Here is a 21,432-nt window from a genome sequence, read left to right on the forward strand (position 1 = left end):
AAAAAAATCATAACTTCTTTATTTATGACAATGCAGAAGCAATTTATGTTTCAAATTAAAGCTGAAAATGTCTACTTTCGAAATCTGTATAGTGTTTAAAAATTTTATATAACAAAGTTTTGAGAAAAGAATTAATTACGTTTATTAGGTAATTTAAAATCGATTAAGATATAGTTAATTTTGAAAAAATCATAACTTCTTTATTTATGAAAGTGGAGAGTCGATTTATGTCTCAAATTAAAGCTGAAGATGTCTACTTTCGAAATCTGTGTGATATTTAAAAATTTTGTATAAAAAAGTTTTGAGAAAAAAATTAATTACTGTTATTAGATAATTTAAAATCGACAAAAAAATAGTTAATTTAAAAAAATCATAACTGCTTTATTTATGAAAATAAGAAAGTGATTTATGTCTCAAATTAAAGCTGAAAATGTCTTCTTTCGAAACCTGTATAGCATTTAAAAATTTTATATAAAAAAGTTTTGAGAAAAAAATTTATTTCTTTTATTAGATAATTTAATTTGATTGAAAAATAGTTAATTTTCAAAAAATCATAACTTCTTTATTTATGAAAATAAGAAAGTGATTTATGTCTCAAATTAAAGCTGAAGATGTCTTCTTTCGAAATCTGTATAGCATTTAAAACTTTTGTATAAAAAAGTTTTGAGAAAAAAATTAATTTTTTTTATTAGATAACTTATTTGGATTGAAAAATAGTTAATTTAAAAAAAATCATAACTTCTTTATTTATGACAATGCAGAAGCAATTTATGTCTCAAATGAAAGCTGAAGATGTCTACTTTCGAAATCTGTGTAGCATTTAAAAATTTTATATAAAAAAGTTTTGAGAAAAAAATTAATTACTGTTATTAGGTAATTTAAAATCGACAAAAAAATAGTTAATTTAAAAAAAATCATAACTTCTTTATTTATGAAAATAAGAAAGTGATTTATGTCTCAAATTAAAGCTGAAGATGTCTTCTTTCGAAATCTGTATAGCTTTTAAAAATTTTATATAAAAAAGTTTTGAGAAAAAAATTAATTACTTTTATTAGGTAATTTAAAATCGATTAAGATATAGTTAATTTTCAAAAAATCATAACTTATTTATTTATGAAAGCAAAGATACGATTCATGTCTCAAATAAAAGCTGAAGATGTGTACTTTTGAAACGTGCATAAAATTAAAAAAATTAATATAAAAAAATTTTAAGAAAAGCAATAATTATTGAATACCCGTTACTCTATATATAAATTTTAGTTTTATTTATGGAAAATTTTTTCTCCCATTTTAGCGATGTTATATAGTTATTAGTAACCGCGATTTCCCCATCTCACATTATATCAACTAAAATAATCTTATCTTACGCGATTATTCGATAACATCTGCCTCGTTTTTTGATTGCACCGAAACTGCATTTTTAGTTTTTAATCAAAAACGGTTAGCGGTGCATCATCGATTGTAAGTCACTTTTTATTTCCATTTTTTTAACCCATTTTCATTCATATACCCGTAGATATAGAGAAACATCGATACAAATACACACTGATAAAACAAATTATTCAGATCGCATTAATTATTTCGAATCCATTAATTATTTACAATTATTAATCGAATTGTTAAGTATTAGTTTAACCGGAAGTTGAAGTATTTGAAAGAGGGTTTTTTTTTAATCGGCGGAAACGCGAAATTGGCGCGGACAACGTTTAGACCCCAATTTAAACAACAAGTGGTTCAACCCTTTCCGTTCAAATCTTTTTTGTTTTCGTTTTTATTCTTTTCTCTCTCGTTTGTTACGTTTTTTTTATGTTGAGTTGAGGGTGTATTTCTAACTCTTTTTAAAAGTTTCTTTGGAACATCTGTTTCTTTTATGGCATGTGTTGAAAAACAAAGTTATTTATTTTTTGATGAATTGATTTAGATAAAGGAAACTATCTAAAAGTGTTTCTTGTGCAATATCCTATTGATATTGGTCTATTTAGAGATAGTAGCAAGTAGATATTAAACAATTCCATTTTTTCTTAACGCTGCCGGATTTTAATCAACTGCAGAGGAACACCTCTTCATCAGCGATTTCCGAACGAACCTTGGAAGAATGCTGGACGACCCTACAACGAGTGAGTTGGATACTTTTCGACCGTGTAGTGTATTATTCCAATGGAAAGTCCCCCCAAACAATTATTTACCCAAATCCTCTCAGTAGTAGATATTTTTCTTTTTCTGTCTAATTTTTTCTAACATTTTTTCTATAGATCGGTTTTTCGTTCGTTTTTTTGTTTAATTTTTAATTTAACGTTTTTTTATGTTATTTTTGTGTTCTTATCGATGTTTTTTACTCTCGTTAATAAAAGAATTATTAACTTACAAACTTAGGTCGAGCTTTTGCTTCACAAAGAACCTTTTCGACCACACCTTGTACGTTAATTTTCTTTTCGTAACTCGCATGCTATTTCAATGTAATTTTTTCGACAAATCCCATATTATTTAATCGGTAATTTTAAAAAATTACCCAAAAATAAAACTAAACAAACATAAAATCGACTAAACGAATTTTATGAACGAAAGTATATAATTAAGATTGACATTTCGATTTTGGGGTATTGGAAAATGTCAATAATAAGAAAAGGTAGGTAGACAAAGATACAAATTAACACGACACTATTTATTTTATTAGCATTAATATTAACACACCAAAAAGTTTTTGCGAAACACGAAAAATTTTTTATAAGAATGAGTTGAAAGTGTTTTAAGTTGTAATCCCCTTTTCATCGCGATATAGATTCACCCTTCGATTATGACCAATTGACGGGGACCCTCATTTTTTGGGGAAGCACCCTCTTTAGTGGACGACGCCCCGCAAAAAATGGTGATCGATAATAAAGAGTTTTTTTTAAAAATGGGGTTCGTTAGGTCACCAATTCAATCAAAAATTGCCGTCTCATAAACTAAGCGAGATATCCGAATAAAAACGGTTACATTTTAATCCTAAATGATCAAAGCTAATCTACCGAAAAAATTATTAAAATCGCTCGACTCAATTTTGAGAAAAACATTTTTTAACGTACCCAAAAAAAAAGTGTCAAAACATCGAATTCAATCAAAAATTAATATCTTAAGAAGTAATTAAGATATTCAAACAAAAATGGTTACATTTTAATCATAAATGAATTTCACGTAAAAAAGTACTTTTAATAAAAAGTTGTAATGTTAACCGTTTCAAAGTTATTAAGAATTCTTTGTAAAAATGCAATAATTCAAAAGCTGATAACTTCTGTTAAATTAGCTCAAATTTAATTCTGAGTACTTTTTTGAATTCGTCAAAGTATTTTACGTAAAAAAGTACTGTTGATTAAAAATTGTGTGAGCAACGGATCTCGAAATAAAAAAGATTTTGTGCTAATAAATACTAAAAACCCCTAAAATTAGAGATATCTTTATTGTGCGCTTTATAGCATCTACTACATTAACTAAATTGTTTGTTTGAGAGCTTCTTTGAACTAATTGGAGTATTTTTCGTAAAAAAGTACTCTTAATAAAAAGTTGTAACACCAACCGTTTGGAAGTTATGAAGAATTTTTTTGTAAAAACGTAATAATTGAAGATGTCACATTCTGCAGCTTATAACTTCTGTTATATTAACTCAATAATAATTCTGAGTACATTTTTGAATTCTTCGAAGTATTTTACGTAAAAAAGTATTTTTAAATAAAAGTTGTATCAATAACAGATCTCGAGATAAAAAAGATTTTGTGCTAACAAACACTACAAACCCCTAAAATTAGAGATATTTTCATTGTGCGCCTTATAGCATCTACTACATTAACTAAATTATACTTTTGAGAGCTTTTTTGAATTAATTGGAGTATTTTACGTAAATAAGTACTCTTAATAAAAAGTTGTAGTGCCAACCGTTTGGAAGTTATAAAGAATTTTTTTATAAAAACGTAATAATTGAAGATGTCACATTCTGCAGCTTATAACTTCTGTTATATTAACTCAATAATAATTCTGAGTACATTTTTGAATTCTTCGAAGTATTTTACGTAAAAAAGTACTTTTAAGTAAAATTTGTGTGAGCAATGGATTTCGAGATAAAAAAGATTTTGAGCTAATAAACATTAAAAACCACTAAAATTGGAGATATCTTATTGTATGCCTTATAGCATCTACTACATTAATTAAATTATATTTTTGGAAGCTTCTTTGAATTAATTAGAGTATTTTACGTAAAAAGTACTCTTAATAAAAAGTTGTAATGCCAACCGTTTGGAAGATATAAAAAATTTTTTTGTAAAAACACAATAATTGACAATTTTATCATTCTGGAGCTTATAATTTCTGTTATATTAACTCAATTTTAATTCTGAGTATATTTTTGAATTCCTTGTAGTTTTTTACGTAGAAAAGTACTTTTGAGTAAAAATTGTGTGAGCAACGGATCTCGAGATAAAAAACATTTTGTGCTAACAAACAATAAAAAAAATCCCCTAAAATTAGAGATATCTTCATTGTGCGCCTTCTAACATTTACTACATAAACTAAATAATATTTTTGAGAGCATCCTTGAATTAATTGGAGTATTTTACGTAAAAAAGTACTCTAAATAAAAAGTTGTAATACCAACCGTTTGGAACTTATAAAGAATTCTTTTTAAAAATGCAATAATAGAGGATATCATCATTCTGCAGTCTATAACTTTTGTTACATTTACTCAATAATAATTCTGAGTACATTTTTGAATTCTTCGAAATATTTTACGTAAAAAAGTACTTTTAAATAAAACTTGTATCAATAACAGATCTCGAGATAAAACAGATTTTGTGCTAATAAACACTAAAAACCCCTAAAATTAGAGATATCGTCATTGTGCGCTTTATAACATCTACTATATTAACTAAATTATACTTTTGAGAACTTTTTTGAATTAGTTGGAGTATTTTACGTAAAAAAGTACTCTTAATAAAAAGTGTTAATACCAACCGTTTGGAAGTTATGACAATTTTTTTGGTAAAAACCCAATAATTGAGGATATCATCATTCTTGAGGTTATAACTTCTGTTACATTAACTCAATTTTAATTCTGAGTACATTTTTGAATTCCTCGACGTGTTTTACGTAAAAAAGTATTTTTGAATAAAAGTTGTATCAATAACAGATCTCGAGATAGAAAACATTCTGTGGTAAGAAATACTAAAAACCCCTACAATTAGAGATATATTCATTTTGCGCCTTGTAGCATCTACTACATTAACTAAATTATATCTTTGAGACAATCTTTGAATTAATTGGAGTATTTTACGTAAAAAAGTACTCTTAATAAAAAGTTGTAATGCCAACCGTTTGGAAGTTATGAAGAATTTTTTTGTAAAAATCCAATAATTGAGGATATCATCATTGTAGAGTTTATAACTTTTGTTACATTGACTCAATTTTAAATCTGAATACGTTTTTGAATTTCTTGAAGTGTTTTACGTAAAAAAGTACTTTTAAGTAAAATTCGTGTAAGCAATAGATCTCGAGATAAAAAAAATTTTGTGCTAGCAAACACTAAAAACCTCTAAAATTAGGGTTCGTCATTGTGCGCCTTATAGAATCTAATACCTTAACTAAGTTATATTTTTGAGAGCTTTTTTGAATTAATTGGAGTATTTTACGTAAAATGTACTCTTAATAAAAAGTTGTAATACCAACTGTTTGGAAGTTATGAAAAATTTTTTTGTAAAATACAATAATTGACGATTTCATCATTCTGCAGCTTATAACTTTTGTTACATTAACTCAATTTTAATTCTGAGTACATTTTTGAATTCCTTGAAGTATTTTATGTACAAAGTACTTGTAAGTAGAAGTTATATCAACAATGGATTTCGAGATAAAAAACACTAAACTGCTAACAAACACTAAAAACTCTTAAAATTGACGATATCTTCATTTTGCGCCTTATAGCATCTATTACATTAACTAAATTATATTTTTGGGTGCTTCTTTGAATTAATTGGAGTATTTTACGTAAAAAAGTACTCTTAATAGAAAACTGTAACGCCAACCGTTTGGAAGTTATAAAGAATTTTTTTATAAAAACACAATAATTGAAGATATCATTTTCTGCAGCTTATAACTTCTGTTGCATTGACTCAATTTTAATTCTGAGTACATTTTTGAATTTCTCGAAATGTTTTACGTAAAAAAGTACTTTTAAATAAAAGTTGTATCAACAACCGATCTCGAGATAGAAAACATTTTGTGCTATCAAACACTAAATACCCCTAAAATTGGAGATACCTTTATTGCGCCCCTTATAGCATCTACTACCTTAACTAAATTATATTTTTGAGAACTTTTTTGAATTAATTGGAGTATTTTACGTAAAAAAGTACTCTTAATAGAAAACTGTAATGCCAACCGTTTGGAAGTTATAAAGAATTTTTTTATAAAAACACAATAATTGAAGATATCACTTTCTGCAGCTTATAACTTCTGTTGCATTGACTCAACTTTAATTCTGAGTACATTTCTGAATTTCTCTAAATGTTTTACGTAAAAAAGTACTTTTAAATAAAAGTTGTATCAATAATAGATCTCGAGATAAAAAAGATTTTGTGCTAACAAACACTAAAAACCCCTAAAATTAGAGATATTTTTATTGTGCGCCTTATAGCATTTACTACATTAACTAAATTATATTTTTGAGAGCTTTTTTGAATTAATTGGAGTATTTTACGTAAAAAAGAACTCTTAATAAAAAATTGTAATGCCAACCGTTTGGAAGTTATGAAGAATTTTTTTATAAAAACACTATAATTGAAGATATCACTTTCTGCAGCTTATAATTTCTGTTGTATTCACTCAATTTTAATTCTGAGTACATTTTTGAATTCCTTGAACCCCTAAAATTAGAGATGTCTTCATTATAACATCTTCTATACTAACTCAATTATTTTTTTGAATTCTTGGATATATTTTGAATAAAAAGTTGTATCTCGAACCGTTTGGAAGTTACAAATCGTTGATTAATCTTAATAAATTTTTAGATAGATCAATTTTTTCTCGAAGAATGTTTTAATAAAATCGTTTCCATCAAAGAACATTTTATTAAGGATTGACCCCGGTCATCGCCTTTTCGTCTTGGTCTTTTAAAAGAGACGCGCGAGGAAATTATCCTCTTTAATACTCGCCCCTGCAAAAGGAACGCGACGAAGAGAAATCGGGGGTGAGTTCGGGTCGAAGAATATTGACATGCGAGATTGTTTTATAAAATTAGATCGTGCATTTTTGGGCCTTAACTGCTTTAAAACACGAGAACGGGCCGCCTATAACAAGTTTTCCGTCGGTTTCGGTCTTGTTGTTGCTCACTTTTTTAAACTTTTTCCTCAATTTTATTTGAGGTAATTTCGCGTGATTTACCGCCTCAATTTTAAACGGAAAAAAATAAATAAATAATAAATAAAAAGGATAAGAAAAAATTGTTTAAACGAGTCAACGACTGACCTCAGGGTTCACTACTTATTTAAATAACGCAAAAATACCTTTACGTCGTATCCGCCGTTCGACCTAGATACTTTCTTTTTTAAAAATATAAAAATTAACATTTTTTCTTTATCGTTAAGTCGATTAACAATTTTAAAAACATAAAGAGGTAGTTTTAAAAGGCTTTGTTAGCGCAGCATCAACACCTTCACTTCTTCTTATTTAGTTAAAAAGAAAAAAAAATCCGAGTTCTTGGCTCAATTTTATTCAAATTTAATCTCCTTAAACCGTCCCCTCTTTATCGCACCATCTACCAGAAATTAAAGAAAGTAAAGTAAACAGCGGGCGTTTTCGAGGTGGCGGGGACTTCCGGTTTCCTGTAATATTTCAGCCCGAAGTAGGCGAGGCCCAGAAAACGAAATCACTGAAAAAAGGGGTGCGAATAGAATCAATCCGAGAAAAAAGTTTTTTTCTTACAAAAATAGTCTCCTTATCGAGCGATTCCTCGGTTGGCACAAGTTGGTACAAGTTACGTATGCGTGAAAAAAGGGGATGGAAAAACTCACCCCATTTTGTAAATAAATTATAGTTTTTTTTTAATTTCGTTTTCTTGGAAACGAATTAAGTTGGATAATTAGGCGCAAGATTGAAAAAAAAATCCGGGGAATAACCGAGGGTGAGATTCTCACACGTTTAGGGGATGCGAATGGGAAACAACTGAGAGAATTAACGAAAAAAATGCGTCAAAAAAAATTGGTATTAATATAAATTCATAAGGATCGGTTGAGCCGTTGTGTCAACAACCGGAGAGAAGGGAAAAAGGGGGTTGAACTCACCCCACTCACCCCGTAGTGAGCATTGTTTCAACGAAAAAAATTAACCCTTTATGCAAATTAAAATCGGTTACGATGCACTTCTTTTCTTCTCGCCGAAAGAAAAAAATTTGGTTCTCAGGTACAGATTGTATTTTGCTGTCATCTCTTAAGGGTTGGAAAAGATAACGTGGAGGATTCTTATGGGAAAATTTTTTTATATTAAAAATCGATTGAAAACTTAACACTTTTCGTGATTAAAAAACATTGGATGATAACTCAAAAATTAAAAACGATGGGAAATTTTTTTATTAATAAAAAACGTTACAAATAGTCCCAAAAAATTGAATATGTAAAGTATTTTAACCCATCATTAATAATTATTGAGTTAGGTTGAAATAACGATTTATACTAAATAAAACGATTTTTAAGGAACTAAATTTGTTGTAATTAACAAATTAAAAATGATGGAGGAAAATGTTTCGGATAAAAAATGTTTTTGATTAACCCACAAAACGTGATACATAAACTATTTTAACCCAACATAAATAATTAAGAACTTATTCGAAATTTCCTTAAATTACATCATCGAAATCCTCATTTTTAAAGCAAATATCTCCAAAATTAATATTTTTTTGAATAAATTAATGATTAAATTTAATCCCCGAATGTTTTAGCTCTCAAATGTTACATTAAAATCATTTTTATCTTCACCCGTTTTCGAGTACTCCCGTTTGAAACCATTACAAGCATCAATTTTCTCTAAAATTTCGAAATTAAACATTGGGGGATAACTCAAAAATTAAAAACGATGGGAAAATTTTTTATTAATAAAAAACGTTACAAATAGTCCCAAAAAATTGAATCTATAAAGTATTTTAATTCATCATTAATAATTATTGAGTTAGATTGAAATAACGATTTATACTAAATTAAGCGATTTTTAAGGAACTAAATTTGTTGTAATTAACAAATTAAAAATGATGGAGGAAAATGTTTCGGATAAAAAATGTTTTTAATGAACTCTAAAAACATGATGCATACACTATTTTAACCCAACATAAATAATTAAGAACTTATTCGAAATTTCCTTAAATTACATCATCGAAATCCTCATTTTTAAAGCAAATATCTCCAAAATTAATATTTTTTTGAATAAATTAATGATTAAATTTAATCCCCGAATGTTTTAGCTCTCAAATGATTCATTAAAATCACTTTTATCTTCACCCGTTTTCGAGTACTCCCATTTAAAGCGATTAAAAGCATCAATTTTTTCTCAAATTTCGAAATTAAACGTTGGGAGATAACTCAAAAATTAAAAACGATGGGAAATTTTTTTATTAATAAAAAACGTTACAAATAGACCCAAAAAATTGAATCTATAAAGTATTTTAATTCATCATTAATAATTATTAAGTTAGATTGAAATAACGATTTACACTAAATAAAGCGATTTTTAAGGAACTAAATTTGTTGTAACTTCCAAATTAAAAATTTTAGGGGAAAATGTTTCGGATAAAAAATGTTTTTGATGAACCCTAAAAACATGATGTATAAACTATTTTAACCCAACATAAATAATTAGGAACTTATTCGAAATTTCCTTAAATTACCTCATCGAAATCCTCATTTTTAAAGCAAATATCTCCAAAATTAATATTTTTTTGAATAAATTAATGATTAATTTAATCCCCGAATGTTTTAGCTCTCAAATGATTCATTAAAATCACTTTTATCTTCACCCGTTTTCGAGTACTCCCATTTTAAGCAATTAAAAGCATCAATTTTTCCCAAAATTTTGAAATTAAACATTGGGGGATAACTCAAAAATTAAAAACGATGGGAAATTTTTTTATTAATAAAAAACGTTACAAATAGTCCCAAAAAATTGAATCTATAAAGTATTTTATCCCATCATTAATAATTATTGAGTTAGATGGAAATAACGATTTATACTAAATTAAACGATTTTGAAGGAACTAAATTTGTTGTAACTAACAAATTAAAAATGATGGAGGAAAATGTTTCGGATAAAAAATGTTTTTGATGAACCCTAAAAACATGATGTATAAACTATTTTAACCCAACATAAATAATTAAGAACTTATTCGAAATTTCCTTAAATTACATCATCGAAATCCTCATTTTTAAAGCAAATATCTCCGAAATTAATATTTTTTTTAATAAATTAATGATTAAATTTAATCCCCGAATGTTTTAGCTCTCAAATGATGCATTAAAATCATTTTTATCATCACCCGTTTTCGAGAACACCCATTTAAAACGATTAAAAGCATCAATTTTTTTTAAAATTTCGAAATTAAACATTGGGGGATAACTCAAAAATTAAAAACGATGGGAAATTTTTTTATTAATAAAAAACGTCACAAATAGATCCAAAAAATTGAATCTATACAGTATTTTAACCCATCTTTAATAATTATTGAGTTAGATTGAAATAACGATTTATACTAAATTAAGCGATTTTGAAGGAACTAAATTTGTTGTAACTAACAAATTAAAAATGATGGAGGAAAATGTTTCGGATAAAAAATGTTTTTGATGAACCCTAAAAACATGATGTATAAACTATTTTAACCCAACATAAATAATTAAGAACTTATTCGAAATTTCCTTAAATTACATCATCGAAATCCTCACTTTTAAAGAAATATCTCCAAAATTAATATTTTTTTGAATAAATTAATGATTAAATTTAATCCCCGAATGTTTTAGCTCTCAAATGATGCATTAAAATCATTTTTATCTTCACCCGTTTTCGAGAACTCCCATTTAAAACGATTAAAACATCAATTTTTTCTAAAATTTCGAAATTAAACATTGGGGGATAACTTAAAAATTAAAAACGATGGGAAATATTTTTATTAATAAAAAACGTTACAAATAGACCCAAAAAATTGGATCTATAAGGTATTTTAACCCATCTTTAATAATTATTGAGTTAGATTGAAATAACGATTTACACTAAATAAAGCGATTTTTAAGGAACTAAATTTGTTGTAACTTCCAAATTAAAAATTTTAGGGGAAAATGTTTCGGATAAAAAATGTTTTTGATGAACCCTAAAAACATGATGTATAAACTATTTTAACCCAACATAAATAATTAGGAACTTATTCGAAATTTCCTTAAATTACCTCATCGAAATCCTCATTTTTAAAGCAAATATCTCCAAAATTAATATTTTTTTGAATAAATTAATGATTAATTTAATCCCCGAATGTTTTAGCTCTCAAATGATTCATTAAAATCACTTTTATCTTCACCCGTTTTCGAGTACTCCCATTTTAAGCAATTAAAAGCATCAATTTTTCCCAAAATTTTGAAATTAAACATTGGGGGATAACTCAAAAATTAAAAACGATGGGAAATTTTTTTATTAATAAAAAACGTTACAAATAGTCCCAAAAAATTGAATCTATAAAGTATTTTATCCCATCATTAATAATTATTGAGTTAGATGGAAATAACGATTTATACTAAATTAAACGATTTTGAAGGAACTAAATTTGTTGTAACTAACAAATTAAAAATGATGGAGGAAAATGTTTCGGATAAAAAATGTTTTTGATGAACCCTAAAAACATGATGTATAAACTATTTTAACCCAACATAAATAATTAAGAACTTATTCGAAATTTCCTTAAATTACATCATCGAAATCCTCATTTTTAAAGCAAATATCTCCGAAATTAATATTTTTTTTAATAAATTAATGATTAAATTTAATCCCCGAATGTTTTAGCTCTCAAATGATGCATTAAAATCATTTTTATCATCACCCGTTTTCGAGAACACCCATTTAAAACGATTAAAAGCATCAATTTTTTTTAAAATTTCGAAATTAAACATTGGGGGATAACTCAAAAATTAAAAACGATGGGAAATTTTTTTATTAATAAAAAACGTCACAAATAGATCCAAAAAATTGAATCTATACAGTATTTTAACCCATCTTTAATAATTATTGAGTTAGATTGAAATAACGATTTATACTAAATTAAGCGATTTTGAAGGAACTAAATTTGTTGTAACTAACAAATTAAAAATGATGGAGGAAAATGTTTCGGATAAAAAATGTTTTTGATGAACCCTAAAAACATGATGTATAAACTATTTTAACCCAACATAAATAATTAAGAACTTATTCGAAATTTCCTTAAATTACATCATCGAAATCCTCACTTTTAAAGAAATATCTCCAAAATTAATATTTTTTTGAATAAATTAATGATTAAATTTAATCCCCGAATGTTTTAGCTCTCAAATGATGCATTAAAATCATTTTTATCTTCACCCGTTTTCGAGAACTCCCATTTAAAACGATTAAAACATCAATTTTTTCTAAAATTTCGAAATTAAACATTGGGGGATAACTTAAAAATTAAAAACGATGGGAAATATTTTTATTAATAAAAAACGTTACAAATAGACCCAAAAAATTGGATCTATAAGGTATTTTAACCCATCTTTAATAATTATTGAGTTAGATTGAAATAACGATTTACACTAAATAAAGCGATTTTTAAGGAACTAAATTTGTTGTAACTTCCAAATTAAAAATTTTAGGGGAAAATGTTTCGGATAAAAAATGTTTTTGATGAACCCTAAAAACATGATGTATAAACTATTTTAACCCAACATAAATAATTAGGAACTTATTCGAAATTTCCTTAAATTACATCATCGAAATCCTCACTTTTAAAGCAAATATCTCCGAAATTAATATTTTTTTTGAATAAATTAATGATTAAATTTAATCCAGGAATGTTTTAGCTCTCAAATGATTCATTAAAATCATTTTTATCTTCACCCGTTTTCGAGTACTCCCATTTAATGCCATTAAAAGCATCAATTTTTTCTAAAATTTCAAAATTAAACATTGAGGGATAACTCAAAAATTAAAAACGATGGGAAATTTTTTTATTAATAAAAAATGTGTTAAATAGACCCAAGAAATGAAGTCAATAAACTATTTTATCCCACCACAAATAATTACAACGTTAGAGAGTAAACAAACAAATTATAGCGAATTTGATGTTATTTTTTAAAATTTTAATTGCTAACCCCCTTCGTGATTGAAAGTAATACGGCAATTGTATGGAGATTTGCACAAAATTAGCCCTTAATTTGAACGTAACGATTCGACGAGTTTTCGATTTGTATTTCAAGGGTGTAAATAACAGGAAGTGATTTCATGGTTCGGAACAGTTCCAAACTATACTCTCTCAAAGGAATAATTTTCGTTTCGGGGTTATTTCGTTTCGGCGGTGGCGTTAACGTGTCATTTTTGGTAATAAAACCTCGATTGGAGTCGGATTTGAATTTCTTATACAAAGTTATTGTGGATGTGGTGGTCTTTTTAATTCTTATTTTTTTAGGTATTTTTCTCCATCTCGAACCGGTTTTTTACACTCGAGGTTCTCTTCTCTACGCTAGTCAAAAGCCAATGACTCCCCCCTTCGGTGGAGAGAACTCTGCAGATTCCGTTTCTTTCGTCGTCTCTTGGTAAAAGTTTTATTCGCGAATGTTTAATGGCCTTCGAGGCAAAGAATATTTTCAATGGGCCATTCAGTCGTTTTTAAACATTATTTCAGTGTCTAAAAATAATTTTAAATTTTCGTTATATGTAGTATAAAAAAATTTTTATAAAAAAGGGGTTGAACCCTTATTGAAAAGAAACTAGTTTTACTCTTCGCCGCTTTATGTTATGGTTTCGAATAATGAAAATTTAATACACTATTCAAATTTTTTTTGGACGCAACCCTCCGTTTCTCCGTTTGAGAATCGAAAAAAAAAACTTAGACAAATACTCATGTCGTGACTGTTCGAAAATTAAAAAGTTGTGTTTCACCCTGGAATAATTAACGAAACAAAGCGAGGCGACGCGGAGGGTTAATTTTTTTCGGCGGTCCTAACCGAATTAACGAAAATTTGATACAAATAAAAGGAGTAAAAAGAAAAGTAAACTAAAACAATCGTTGGGGAGGTTAAAAAAAGTGTTGTGGAGGGATGGAAACCAGAGGCGACTCGTTGAGAAAAGCTCAGTTCGCGGGCAGTACAAAAGCAAAGAACGAGGCACTTACTGCGAAATCTAATTACCGGGCAGTTTGAGATTGCTTTTAAAAGCGCGCCCTCGGTTCGGATAAATAAGAAGGAAAAAATAAAAAAGGCACAATAAGAAAAAATTAAACAGAATTAGCAACGAGCCACTTTAATTTCGATTTATTAAAAACTCCTTAATAATTTTATTATTTTTTATTCGCTTAACGCAAATTTTTTTTAATTCAACCTAATATGTTTCATATATCATTTTAAAGACGATATCATAAACTTTAATTTGACATAAAAGTCGTTTCTTATTTTCCATAAATAGACCCTCAGCGAATTTTTAAATTTTAAAATGACAAGAAATCTTATTGAACAATTATCTAAAAATTTTAACAACACAACCTAATACGTTTTATACATCATTATAAAGAGGAGAAATTCAGCTTTAATTTGATATCAAAATCGTTTTATAATACACCTAAATAATCCTTCAATGAATTTTTAATTTTTATCATTAATTTTGATGGTTTGAAATGACAAAAAATCATATTAGGAGAGTTTTCTAAAAAACATTATTATACAACTGTATATGTTTTATATATCATTTTAAAGAGGAGATCATAAGCTTTAATTTGATATAAAAGTCGTTTCTTATTTTGCATAAATAGACCATCAGCGAATTTTTAAATTTTGATGTTTTGAAGTGACAAGAAATCTTATTGAACTTTTATCTAAAAATTTTAACAACACAACCTAATACGTTTTATACATCATTATAAAGAGGAGAAATTCAGCTTTAATTTGATATCAAAATCGTTTTATAATACACCTAAATACTCCCTCAATGAATTTTTAAATTTTAGCATTAATTTTGATTGTTTGAAATAACAAGAAATCTTATTATGACTGTTTTCTAAAAAAATTTACTATACAACCGTATATGTTCTATATATCATTTTAAAGAGGAGATCATAAGCTTTAATTTGATACAAAAATCGTTTCTTATTTTCCATAAATAAACCCTCAGCGAATTTTTAAATTTTGATGTTTTAAAATGACAAGAAATCTTTTTGAACATTTATCTAAAAATTTTAACAACACAACCTAACACGTTTTATATATCATTTTAAAGAGGAGAAATTCAGCTTTAATTTGATATCAAAATCGTTTTATAACGCACCTAAATAATCCTTCAATGAATTTTTAAATTTTAGTATTAAGTTTGATGGTTTGAAATGACAAGAAATCTTCTTAAGAGTGTTTTCTAAAAAATGTTATTATACAACCGTACATGTTTTATATATCATTTTAAAGAGGAGATCATAAGCTTTAATTTGATACAAAAGTCGTTTTTTATTTTCCATAAATAAACCCTCAGCGAATTTTTAAATTTTGATGTTTTAAAATGACAAGAAATCTTTTTGAACATTTATCTAAAAATTTTAACAACACAACCTAACACGTTTTATATATCATTTTAAAGAGGAGAAATTCAGTTTTAATTTGATATCAAAATCGTTTTATAATACAACTAAATAATCCTTCAATGAATTTTTAAATTTTATCATTAATTTTGATGGTTTGAAATGACAAGAAATATTATTAGGAGTCTTTTCTAAAAAATTGTATAATACAACCGTATATGTTTTATATATCATTTTAAAGAGGAGATCATAAGCTTTAATTTGATATAGAAGTCTTTTCTTATTTTCCATAAATAGACCCTCAGAGAATTTTTAAATGTTGATGTTTTAAAGTGACAAGAAATCTTATTGAACATTTATCTAAAAATTTTAACAACACAACCTAATACGTTTTATATATCATTTTAAAGAGGAGAAATTCAGCTTTAATTTGATATCAAAATCGTTTTATAATACACCTAAATACTCCCTCAATGAATTTTTAAATTTTAGCATTAATTTTGATGGTTTGAAATGACGAGAAATCTTATTAGGAATGTCTTTTAAAAAAAAAAATTATATAACCGTATATGTTTTATATATCATTTTAAAGAGGAGATCATAAGCTTTAATTTGATATCAAAATCGTTTTATAATTCACATTAATAATCTTTCAATCAGTTTTTATATTTAGGTATTAATTTTGACTTTTTAAAATGATAAGAAATCGTATTAACTTTTTTTCTAAAAATTTTTATAATACAACCGTATATGTTTTATATATCATTTTAAAGAGGAGATCATAAGCTTTAATTTGATATAAAACGTTACTTATTTTTCATAAATAGATCATCAGTGAATTTTTAAATTTTGACATTAATTTTGATGCTTTGAAATGACAAAAAATCTTATCGAATTTTTTTCTAAAAATTTTTATAACACAACCTAACATGTTTTATACATCATTTTAAAGAGGAGAAATTCAGCTTTAATTTGGCACCAAAATCGTTTTATTGTTCACATGAATAATCCTTCAATCAGTTTTTACATTTAGGTATTAATTTTGACTTTTTAAAATGATAAGAAATCGCATTAACTTTTTTCTAAAAATTTTTATAATACAACCGTATATGTTTTATATATCATTTTAAAGAGGAGATCATAAGCTTTAATTTGATATAAAAGTCGTTTCTTATCTTCCATAAATAGACCTTCAGCGAATTTTTAAATTTTGATATTAAATTTGATGTTTTGAAGTGACAAGAAATCTTATTAAACATTTATCTAAAACTTTTAATAACATAACCTAATACGTTTTATATATCATTTTAAAGAGGAGAAATTCAGCTTTACCTTGATATCAAAATCGTTTTATAACACACCTAAATAATCCTTCAATGAATTTTTAAATTTTATCATTAATTTTGATGGTTTGAAATGACAAGAAATCATATTAGGAGTGTTTTCTAAAAAATTTTATTATACAACCGTATATGTTTTATATATTATTTTAAAGAGGAGATCATAAGCTTTAATTTGGTATAAAAGTCGTTTCTTATTTTCCATAAATAGACCCTCAGCGAATTTTTAAATTTTAATGTTTTAAAGTGACAAGAAATCTTATTGAACATTTATCTAAAAATTTTAACAACACAACCTAATACGTTTTATATATCATTTTAAAGAGGAGAAATTCAGCTTTAATTTGATATCAAAATCGTTTTATAACACACCTAAATAATCCTTCAATGAATTTTTAAATTTTATCATTAATTTTGATGGTTTGAAATGACAAGAAATCTTATTAGGAGTGTTTTCTAAAAAAATTTATTATACAACCGTATATGTTTTATATATTATTTTAAAGAGGAAATCATAAGCTTTAATTTGATATAAAAGTCGTTTCTTATTTTCCATAAATAGGCCCTCGGCGAATTTTTAAATTTTGATATTAATTTTATGTTTTGAAGTGACAAGAAATCTTATTAAACATTTATCTAAAAATTTTAACAACATAACCTAATACGTTTTATATATCATTTTAAAGAGGAGAAATTCAGCTTTACTTTGATATCAAAATCGTTTTATAATACACCTAAATAATCCTTCAATGAATTCTTAAATTTTATCATTAATTTTGATGGTTTAAAATGACAAGAAATCTTATAAGGAATGTTTTTTAAAAAAAATTGTTATACAACCGTATATGTTTTATATATCATTTTAAAGAGGACATCATAAGCTTTAATTTGATATAAAAGTCTTTTCTTATTTTCCATAAATAGACCCTCAGCGAATTTTTAAATTTTGATATTAAATTTGATGTTTTGAAGTGACAAGAAATCTTATTAAACATTTATCTAAAAATTTTAACAACATACCTAATTCGTTTTATATATCATTTTAAAGAGGAGGAATTCAGCTTTAATTTGGCACCAAAATTTCACATAAATAATCCTTCAATCAGTTTTTATATTTAGCTATTAATTTTGACTTTTTAAAATGATAAGAAATCGTATTAACTTTTTTTCTAAGAATTTTTCTAATACAACCGTATATGTTTTATATATCATTTTAAAGAGGAGAAATTCAGCTTTAATTTGGCACCAAAATCGTGTTATCATTCACATAAATAATCCTTTAATCACTTTTTACATTTTGGCATTAATTTTGACTTTTTAAAATGAGAAGAAATCGTATTAACTTTTTTTCTAAAAATTTTTATAATACAACCGGATATGTTTTATATATCATTTTAAAGAGGATATCATAAGGTTTAATTTGATATAAAAGTCGTTTCTTATTTCCCATAAATAGACTTTCAGTGAATTTTTAAATTTTGACATTAATTTTGATGTTTTGAAATGACAAGAAATCTTAACGAAATTTTTCTAAAAATTTTTATAACACAACCTAACATGTTTTATACATCATTTTAAAGAGGAGAAATTCAGCTTTAATTTGGCACCAAAATCGTTTTATAATTCACATAAATAATCCTTCAATCACTTTTTACATTTTGGTATTAATTTTGACTTTTTAAAATGAGAAGAAATCGTATTAACTTTTTTTCTAAAAATTTTTATAATACAACCGGATATGTTTTATATATCATTTTAAAGAGGATATCATAAGGTTTAATTTGATATAAAAGTCGTTTCTTATTTTGCATAAATAGAGCTTCAGTGATTTTTTTTAATTTTGACATTAATTTTGATGTTTTGAAATGACAAAAAATCTTATCGAATTTTTTTCTAAAAATTCTTATAACACAACCTAACATGTTTTATACATCATTTTAAAAAGGAGAAATTCAGCTTTAATTTGATATCAAAATCGTTTTATAATACACCTAAATAATCCTTCAATGAATTTTTAAATTTTATCATTAATTTTGATGGTTTGAAATGACAAGAAATCATATTAGGAGTGTTTTCTAAAAATTTTTATAATACAACCGTATATGTTTTATATATCATTTTAAAGAGGAAATCATAAGCTTTAATTTGATATAAAAGTCGTTTCTTATTTTCCATAAATAAACCCTCAGCGAATTTTTAAATTTTAATGTTTTAAAGTGACAAGAAATCTTATTGATCATTTATCTAAAAATTTTAACAACACAACCTAATACGTTTTATATATCATTTTAAAGAGGAGAAATTCAGCTTTACTTTGATATCAAAATCGTTTTATAATACACCTAAATAATCCTTCAATGAATTTTTAAGTTTTATCATTAATTTTGATGGTTTGAAATGACAAAAAATCATATTAGGAGAGTTTTCTAAAAAATTTGATTATACAACCGTATATGTTTTGTATATCATTTTAAAGAGGAGATCATAAGCTTTAACTTGATATAAAAGTCTTTTCTTATTTTCCATAAATAGGCCCTCAGCGAATTTTTAAATTTTGATATTAATTTTATGTTTTGAAGTGACAAGAAATCTTATTAAACATTTATCTAAAAATTTTAATAACACAACCTAATACGTTTTATACATCATTTTAAAGAGGAGAAATTCAGTTTTAATTTGGCACCAAAATCGTTTTATAATTCACATAAATAATCCTTCAATCACTTTTTACATTTTGATATTTTAAAATGATAAGAAATCGTATTAGCTTTTTTTTCTAAAAATGTTTATGACTATCTAATATGTATCATATATCATTTTAAAGAGGAGAAATGAATGAAAACCGTTGTACAATTCGCAGAAATAATCCTTCAATAAATTTTAAAATTTGTCCTACATTTTCTCTAAACCGCAACAGCGGCCTTTTTCTTTCGCCTTCATCATCGATGCGGTACAAACCCGGTAAGGTCGCGATCGTAACGTTTTACCCTTGGAGATCTTTTCAATTCCCATTTTATTACCATTTCGTTTAAAATAAAAAAAAAAGAAAAAAATAATAATAATAATTTGAAACCCCACTTTGTTATCGTTGTTTTTCGTCGTAGTCGTCGTCATCAAAGTCCTTTATTCAGGGCTTCTCCTCCTGTTTGCCGTCGTCGCCGTCGCAAGGACGATCGAGACGACGGAACGAACCAATGTACGAGGAACGCCGCGCGTTCAAAGTGCCTCAGACCGCGTCCCGAGGCGCTCCTTTTCGCGTAACGTTCGTGAAAATCAAAAAAAAAATCGTATTTTTTAAATTTTTTTTTATATATTAATTAATTTAATCGCTCAAAACTGTATAATAAGTAAATAAGTTTTAGAAAAAAAAACTAAAATTAGATTTGAAATAAAAAATTAATTTGTAGTGAATTTATTTTGTGCACAAAATGAGTTAGATTGAAATCATGGTGGCGGGTTCGTTCTCGTGACGACGCCGTTAGAGGGCGCTGATACGACGCGGGGACGTTTTTTAAACTCCGAGGAGATGAATCGCCCCAAGAGTACTATTACTGTTACGAGAAATCGACCTCGGTTGTGATTGTTATTGTATTAGAAAAAGATTAAAAAGTTTGGTTTCGAAAATGATGGAAACGGAACAAACCGGGGTTAGTATTTCGTTATTCTTTTTATACATATATATATTACAACCTATTTGAGTACCGATAATCAAATGCGTTTTAGTCCAATTAATAATCGAGTAGTACTTGATACCTCAATGTGTACAAAATGTAAGTTGTAATTTTGCACACGTCACTTTTTACCTTGTTGGTTTTGCTGCTCAAGGGTATTTTCTTATGAATAGTAACACGCTTTTAGATATAAACGATATCGAACTGGAAATTCCATTCAAACATTTTTATTTTATATAATAGAGTTACCACTTTCCAAACTATATATGAATTGATACAAATTCTTTTTTCTAAAAATTTTTATTATGCAACATAATATATTTTATACATCATTTTAGAGAGGAGATCTTATACTTTAATTTGATATAAAAGTCGTTTCTTATTTTACATAAATAAACCTACAGTGAATTTTTAAATTTTCCCTCTAATTTTGATATTTTAAAATCTTATTAAAGTTTTTTCTAAACATTTTTATAATACAACCATATATATTTTATACATCATTTTAAAGAGGAAAAATTAGACTTTAATTTGATACCAAAATCGTTTTATAATTCACATAAACCATGCTTCACGGTTTTTTTTATATTTTAGCATTAATTTTGACGCTTCGAAATGATATCAAATCTTATTACGGCTTTTT

The 21,432-nt window shown here is 26.2% G+C and overlaps 1 protein-coding gene across 12 annotated transcripts in view; it reads left to right on the forward strand.

Annotated features, from left to right (window-relative positions):
• LOC111415282 (uncharacterized) overlaps window positions 1-21,432 on the forward strand; it is a 210,467-nt gene that overhangs the window by 79,371 nt on the left and 109,664 nt on the right. Inside the window, exon 4 of one of the 12 annotated variants that reach the window (XM_071201013.1) lies at window positions 1,992-2,141. The exons of the other annotated variants lie outside the window; for them this stretch is intronic. Coding sequence (XP_071057114.1) covers window positions 1,992-2,141 — 150 coding nt within the window. The remainder of the gene's footprint in view (window positions 1-1,991; window positions 2,142-21,432) is intronic. 12 annotated transcript variants of the gene reach the window in all.

The sequence above is a fragment of the Onthophagus taurus genome, unplaced genomic scaffold (genome assembly GCF_036711975.1).
Source record: "Onthophagus taurus isolate NC unplaced genomic scaffold, IU_Otau_3.0 ScKx7SY_15, whole genome shotgun sequence".
Taxonomy (NCBI): domain Eukaryota; kingdom Metazoa; phylum Arthropoda; class Insecta; order Coleoptera; family Scarabaeidae; genus Onthophagus; species Onthophagus taurus.